The sequence below is a fragment of the Montipora foliosa genome, chromosome 5 (assembly GCF_036669935.1).
Source record: "Montipora foliosa isolate CH-2021 chromosome 5, ASM3666993v2, whole genome shotgun sequence".
Classification (NCBI taxonomy): domain Eukaryota; kingdom Metazoa; phylum Cnidaria; class Anthozoa; order Scleractinia; family Acroporidae; genus Montipora; species Montipora foliosa.
Genome location: NC_090873.1, coordinates 45,499,925 through 45,507,904, shown reverse-complemented (window position 1 = coordinate 45,507,904; position 7,980 = coordinate 45,499,925). Strand labels below are relative to the sequence as shown.

General features: G+C 38.4%; 1 protein-coding gene across 1 annotated transcript; it reads right to left on the bottom strand.

Annotated features, from left to right (window-relative positions):
- Nucleotides 1–5,928: 5,928 nt before the first annotated feature.
- Nucleotides 5,929–6,807, bottom strand: LOC138003248 (histamine H2 receptor-like). The gene has a single exon (XM_068849208.1). The coding sequence runs from the start codon at nt 6,805–6,807 to the stop codon at nt 5,929–5,931; it is 879 nt and encodes a 292-aa protein (XP_068705309.1).
- Between the last annotated feature and the right edge of the window lie 1,173 nt (nt 6,808–7,980).

Below are 7,980 nucleotides of genomic sequence, written 5' to 3'. Positions count from 1 at the left end.
TTGAGGTAATTTTGAGAATGGAAATCAAGGTTACGCGGCAGACGGCAAATACAAACTCACGATTTAATTAAGTTAACACACCAGAAAGAGGCTAGCCTCATTTTGACAAGAAAATGCTTTACTATTGCCATAAAAACTATCCAGTTAAGCTCGCATATCATAAAACATGATGAATTCATGAAGGCCACCTTTTCCAGCGAACAATTTTGTGAAAGAAACAACATATTTGCTATTAGAGGCAAAAACCCCTTCTATTTCATTACGTGCGTGAAGAGAAGAAACTCAATCATGTCAAATATGCGCAATATCGCAACAAACTAAATTTCAGGATCAAACCGTTTCCATGAAGAACCTTTTCCTTGAATAATGAAGCACAAAATACACGACAAGCTTTCTTTCAAATAATTCTTGGCTGTCACATTTCCAATTATGTTTTTTACCTGAAGACTGCGCAGAGTTGATCACAGAACCACGTAAGGTGTTCGATTCATTCTCTGTCTTTGTTGAACCCATAAGTTACCAGAGAATTTTCCATTTTGTTTCAGTGTTCTACATAACAGCACACTTGGTAAAATATTATTTTAGAAATACAGCTCACTTTGATTTCGGCTCGACGGGCGATAGATTGTTGTCGAAGTCTATTACTCGTCGCTTTTGAGATTCCAGGTGTTGGTTTTTCACCGCCTGCCTAGTTTATCCAACTGACTTTCCATTATTGAGCTCCATAAGGGTATATTTTGTTTAAGGATACACTAAAACGTTATTCGCTTTACATGACTTTCGACGCCATTGCAGGCTAAGTTAATGATTCTGCTGTGTCCACCAGAGAAATCTACGCATTTCCACTACCCTCTCGATCCTAAGAAAATACGCGCAGAAGGCTCTATGCACAAAGACACCACTTACCAAGGGAGTGACCGGCAAGACTTTTACCGACACGGAAAAAAAAACTAAAAATAATAAAAATAATATCTCACTCGTTCGCTTCGCTCACTCGTGAGATATTGTTCTTGCCACTCGAACATAAAATTCATATCTTCTCGCCACCGTGTAATATCCTTTATATCTCCTGCTTTAGCAAACCTGCCCTAAGCTACGGGGGGTCTAAAACACAGGTCACTCTTTGCAGGTCGTTCTTTATTCCTTTGAAATTCCCTTCAGTCAGGCCCTAATTGTGCCAATGGACACTCACATTACGAATCAAGAAGGGAATATTTTTCCAGTCTTCTTAAAAGGACTTAACTACTTCAAAATGGATTTGTTGTCGAATTTTGCAGCGTCAAAATTTGTTTGTCTCCGTCGACTATCGACTATACCAAACAAACAGTGCAACTAATTTGAATAATACTTTCTTTAGCTACAACTTCCTTACACCTGCTCTAAGGACTGTTCTAAACTTTTGTTCCCGTAGGATTTTTTGTTTTTGTTTTCTACGACCTTCCTTCGCTTTTATCTCTGTAGGACGACTGCATGTAACATTTGGTTCATTCTAACACGGTTTGGTGAAGACATTGGTTTATGGACAGCTTGTGTTGGACAAGGTTATGTCGTTTCCCGACCGATATCTTCACTCATATGCATTAAGAGAATTAAACGAATCTTCTCTAGGAGTCTAGTGTAATATCTAAGCAGTTATTTTCCAAGACTAAAAAGCAAGATTTAAGCCATTTTGTGATGAAAATTGTTTGTTAGCTCAGAAGCTTGATATGGAGAATCTCTTGATTGTTTGTTTGCAAACAGGAATTGTGGATTATTTTTGCATGGTCGAACTGTAAGAAAATTCCGGCTGACCCAGGCGCCTCCTTTTCTTCACGGCCACAATCGGACTTCTTCGGAATCACCGTGTGATTCCTACACTTGCTTTACGTGTTTTTTTTTGAGCGATGATATCCAAGGTTACTTGGGTTTGTTTAATTAAGAATCAAGACTTTTAGACAGTTCTAAGACAAATTATATTCTGTCCCTCAATAAATCTAGTGTTTAACAACTAGTTATGGTCTTAGTTCTTTTTCTTAGTTATGAGCTATATTGTGGAATACGCGCACTGCCTGATTTTATCCGTACCACTGAGTTTACAGGTTTTAAAATGAGAATCCAGGGCCGCTTTTCTTTTTAATTAATGTATCTTTAACTATGGAATCTTTAGTTATGCATTCGTATATGTTATGTAGTAATGTCTCGGAGATATGAGCCCTTGTTTAACAATTAGTTCATGCGTCAGCTGTGCGTATGTCGAGATATTGAGCACGCGGGAAGTTTCGAGAGCACGAAAGAGGCGTAAGAGTTGCACGGGGCGCAGCCGAGTGAAACTCTAGCCTCTTGAGGAAATGATTTCTAGGCCAGAGGAAATTATTTCTAGCCAGATACTCAGGAGTAAGCCTGGTGTGTGCTGTTAACTTAGATTTTGGATTTCTGAACAAGTTTTTATCATAGAAAATTCGCGACAAAGTTATGCTTTCATTTCGCTGTAATTCTCCTGTCTAAGAAACGGTATAATAATGTAAATAAAAGGATAACGATATTTATATTTGCAGAATACCTGTCCTTTTACTTCAAAAGTCAAGCTCTACATCTCTATGCATGCAATAAGCGCATTCAAAATTTCCTCGTATTACTTGATACTTGATACTTAATACTTAATTAAAAAGGGTTTTTCTGCTTATATGAAAAATACGTTTTCTCTCCCGTCCCCTTCTTATGCATGATCTTCGCGGAAATTACATTCTGTCCCTAAGTAAACCTGGAACAACCAGTTATAGTCTTAGCTCTCTTTTTTCTTACGTATCAGCTAAGTTGCGGAATGCGTTACCTGATTTTACCCGTAACTATGAGTTTACTGGTTTTAAAAGAGAATCCAAGGCCGTATTTTGTACAGCGGCTTTTCTTTTTAATGAATATATCTTTAAATATTATGTATTTAGTAGGTATCTGTATATGCTATGTATTTTAGCTTTAAATGTAATGTCTCGAAGATATTAGCTCCTGCAGTTACTCGGAAATTCGAGATGAAATAAAGCTCATGCCTGTATGTATGTTACCTTTAGCAGGGCGCGTGCGCACACTTTGTAATCTACCACTCCAGTGCTTACCATATGAGAGATAAAATGAGTTTTGCCTTAAATATATAAGCCATCTAATTCTTATGCTATATTGACAAGGGCGGTTTGGAGCTGTGAGTAGGCGTGGAATTTTTAACATATGGTTTAGGGGCCGACATATCTCTCCCTCAATGCCGTACCGGGAGGCCAACCTCGTTCCCAGGGTGTCTCTTCTCTGCCTCCCTTGGTCCAACGACCAAAGAAAGCAGAGAAGAGAGACTCTGGAAACGAGGTTGGTGTTTTCCTTGTAAAGATTTTTCTTTGAACACGTTCGTACAAAACGTGTTCTAAACTATTATTGACTTTTCCTTCACATGGTAAAGTCTGCATTCGAACCAAGTGGCCGATCAGACAGGAGTTTATCGTGGTTGCTGTAGCATGAAGCAAATAGGAGTATTTCTACTTCCCCCTGAATGAGATGCTAGTCCATCGCAGCAGGAATTCCCCCAGCCCTTTACCCATTTACACACCTGGGTGGAGAGAGACACTGTGAGAGTAAAGTGTCTTGCCTAAGGAGACAACACAATGTCCCTAGCCAGGGCTCGAACCCGGATCGCTCGATCCTAAGACGAGCGCACTAACCAGAGAGAGATCTTTCCACGATAATTTGATTAGATCTGCTCAGGAGGTACTATTTTACTGTAAAGGAAAAACGTGTTTTAGCTAACAACTGAAAAAAGAGAATATTTTCCCTCCGGAAATACGAGAAATAATATAAAAAGACCGGCTTGTTTAATCCCAACGTCTTTATCAGTCGTGGTATTTATTAGTCACGTGACCACTAGACGATGTCCAGGCTATCCAAACTCTCCGCGTACATTCTAAAGTTGCGTGTATCATTGTAGGTAATAAATCAGCAAAAAGGCAATGTGTGGTAGTATTGACCATGAAACAGAAAAACAGTTTGTTATAGCAGTGTATTTTTATTTATCTTATAATATACGGCATTGAACATAATCAAAGATGTAATTTAGTACTTCGTATGCTTCTAAACATCTAACACGTTTTCATAATGTACATAAAAACAAGTATCATAACATAATTCAACCAAGGGCACTTTACCCTTCGGAAGGAAGGGAAAAGGATCTCGAGGCGGTGAGTAGATTCTGCCATTCGTTCCAGTAAAGTGATCTATGCGTGAAATGCAGTTTGCCAGCTTTAGGAAAAGTTCTTTGTTTTTCTTTTTTCTCCTTTCCAGTCCTTCCCATCTTCGAAGGGAAGAGCACCCTGGGAAAGAATTTGAAGTTGTTTTATTTCCGAACTTCAGAGCAGAAAAACGTAATAAGCGTGCGCGAGTTTTGACTGTGCGCCAGGCCCAAAGTTTGAAAAAGTGGTGGGAATTTCGTCGATCGTGTAAACAAAAAAAGGCTACGAACTTTGTGTGCTTTCCCAATATTCCCGGTAAGCAGCAACATTTTAACGTTACTAATGAAAAGCTGGTGTATTGTTTTTCGTAGGGAATCAACTTTTTTGGGACAAAATTAACCTAAAGACGGTTTCAGAACCCTTTATTTTACCGCGATATACAAGAAATTTCGTTGCAAAGACACATATCCACAAACACTCTTTACATATTGCAACCCACTGAATATATAAGAGCAAGAGAGCCTCTCACCAGGCACGGGGTGACTTGTTTTCTTAACAGTGAAATGCCGAAAAAATTTCATGCTTGCTCAAGTATAAATAAATCAACCGAGTGACAGCCTCGTGTGCCTTTTTACAGTCTGTCGCTCTTTCCAACCATTGTGAACCATTGCAGCTTCCATTAGTACCTGAGCCCGCAAGCAGGGCCAGATATGCGCAGAAAAGCTGCGCAGTACCTTTTTCCACTCTGAATTTCCTAACCGGAAACTCCCAGCTCGTAACAGGCCTCCTCATTTTGTAAACGTCTTATTCAATTCCTGCTCAATAAAGGACTTCTCAAATTAACAACGTTGTCGATTTACGAGATGCTCTGTCATCAAGCGGTCTTATTGATTTATTCAGTCAAATCATGGAAAAACGCTTTGCTCCGATATTAACCGTTAAAATTGTTGAATGCAGGAAATAGTGGGCATAATCGCCCTCAAAATAGTATAGCATGACAAGGGCCTTGGCCAGAAAAACGTTATGACCAAGGCAATGGTACTTCTTTGTTTGTTTGTTTATTTATTTGCTAGCACTGTTTGACTTTCCCCCTTCCCTTTTAGCTGAAACTCAGCTAAAAACAAGAAACAAAAAAGAGGGCCCGTTATTTTTCGGGAGCCTGAACTGACTACCTTTTCGTCTAGCTTCGGTGCACCAACGATACTTCAAATCAACAACAGATATAAATGATACATGTAAATTACCAACTCTCTGAAGAAACCACCTGACAGCCTACAGACACCTGGCCGAGCGTCTAATCGCACAGAGATTCATGAAAAGTAACTAACTAGAAACTTTATTCACGAGTTTTGACAATTTTGGAAATTACGCCAACAGCATTATTTTGTAATGTTTTCTCTCTCTCGGTACCCCCCTTCCCAGCTCGTACGCTTATGAACAAAGCCAAGTAGAAAATGCCACGACGCTTCATAATGTATTATGACTGAGGCAAGTGCCTCTGATGACTAAAAAGACGAATAACAGCTATACAGTAAATTAATTAAGATAATAAGCACCTGTTGTCTTGTTAACTTTCCTGAATCCTATATTCATCCATCTATTTAAAGTCAAACTTTCTTACGAAGATAATAATGTCTTTACCTTATTACAATTTATGCACATTAACTTAAAACTGTTGTTAATATCATGAAATTTCAAACTTAGCAAAGCCAAGGAGAAAAATGCAATGGCGCTTCATAATGTTTTACAAATCATTAAGAGGTAAATCTGCAACTCGCCTTTCACGCTTACGAACAGTACATTTGCAAAAGAGTGCAGCTAAAGTAGATCTGTATTCTGGCATGCGGATAGCGTATAATATAGGATTGACAAGAGAGTTTGCATAAAGTAAAACATAACGTGCAAAATAAAGATGATCACCCACTGGAAAGAGCATTTTAAATTTACCGCTATAAAGGAGAACAGCGAAAGTAGTAGCAGGCAGGAACACCAAAAGAGATGCAACAGTCACAATCAACAATGTCACGGTCAGTTTTCTTTCTCTACTGGCTGCACCATGGTGTTTAGGCTGCGCTCCACAACGGACTTGAATAACAATGGATGAGTAAGATACACAAATGATCAAAAGTACAAACGAGCTAAATGCAATCTTGAAGTAAAGATCAACTACTCCCTCAGGATATTTGAAATTTAAGGAAGTACCTACTGCCGTACTAACCCAAACAAAGACAATTAATAGGCCATACACCCGTTTTTTTAGCACGCGATGCTTGAAAGGCCGAAATGTCGCATATGCCCGTTCTAAAGCAATAAGGGTAATGTTTAGTAAAGACATATAAGGAAAAACACAAGTTAGTCTTGTCTCTATATAATCTTTCAAATGCCCATTTAGATGCCCCCTCCATACATTACAGAATACTCCAAACCAATAGAACAGAAAAAACACAGCAACTCCTCCAACCAACATGTCTATAACTGCCAAATTTATCATCAGGTACGTACTGCGCTTGCGGAGATTACGGTTTCTTGTAAAAACAATTATCGTACAGAGGTTGAGTGCTACTATGGCAACAGACTCGGCCAAGCCTACAGTCATCCAGGTTATCCACTCGGGTGGAGTCATCTCAGAGCTCTGTCTTTTTCTTGTTGATGTTAGAAGTAATTACTTGTCTCAGTGACTTTGTTTTATCAAGTTCTTTTACTAACTGTAGAAGACACAAAATGAACAGGGATTCAATGCTTACATCAATGTGTAGGAAGTCATTTTGGCTTTTGAGGTATTGTAAAACAGTTTTCAATATGTCTCTTGTTGTTTTTGATATGGCTGTTTTTACATGTTTCCAGCAATTCGTGTGACCCCCAAAACTTAAGAAAGTTAATGCAAAAAAGCTTGGAGGACTTATTACAAGTCCAAAAATATTTCCTTCGAGGTCCATGACATTGGGACGATGACGGGCACGATGACGTAACATAGCATAAAATGACGTCATTATTTCTAAAGAGCCACGATCTTAGTCCGTCATCAAGGCTTTCATGGTCTTTATGAAAGGTTAGGAATTTGGAGGAAAATAGTCAAAATCGACCAAATAGGCAAAAATTGCTATGAAAATACCAAGATCCTTTACCGATGACACGTTGTACCAAAAATTGTTACCAGTCAATTTTATGGAATGGCCACCAAATCTGGAGTTTGATTTTGATGCTTTTAAAGTTTCAAATTTGGTGTGGGCCTCAAAAGGTCTCCCTCTATCTGAATAGGGGAGTATCGGACTTCAGCGCAAAGAAAAAAATGCAAGTACAATAGTTTGAACAAGGCCACTGCCAGACAAAAATTGTAACTGAGGCTGTATGAGGAAAGCAAAATATTTATTCATTTCATTTTTTAATGAAGAGCTTCTTACATCGAGTCTAATTAAGGTTAAGGAAAAAACATTTTACTCACTTAAATCAACAATCGGGTGTTCGAAAGTCGTTTGACGATTCTGATAGGGTGAGAAAATTTCCGCGCGTGGTTCGATCTATTGTTTTCTCAAATATCAGTTACTGTGGAATAATATTATTTTCGTTAAAAAATTTGAATGTGATGAAAAAGTAAACGTGTCCTAGGCTGTTCACATCTGCACCAACACAACGTAGTAAACACTTTTTTTGGTAATGAAATTCGCATTTAGTAGAAAACTTTTTGATGGAGCAATATTATCATAGCACTAGAAAATAAAACATCATCAAGCTCAGCAGTAATCAAAGTTATTTCAAAACTTCTTCGAAAACAGTCACCAAAATAAATTTTATTAAT

Excerpts from the sequence above, each read along its gene's own strand:
- LOC138003248 (XM_068849208.1), bottom strand. The coding sequence starts at position 6,807 with ATGACTCCACCCGAGTGGATAACCTGGATGACTGTAGGCTTGGCCGAG.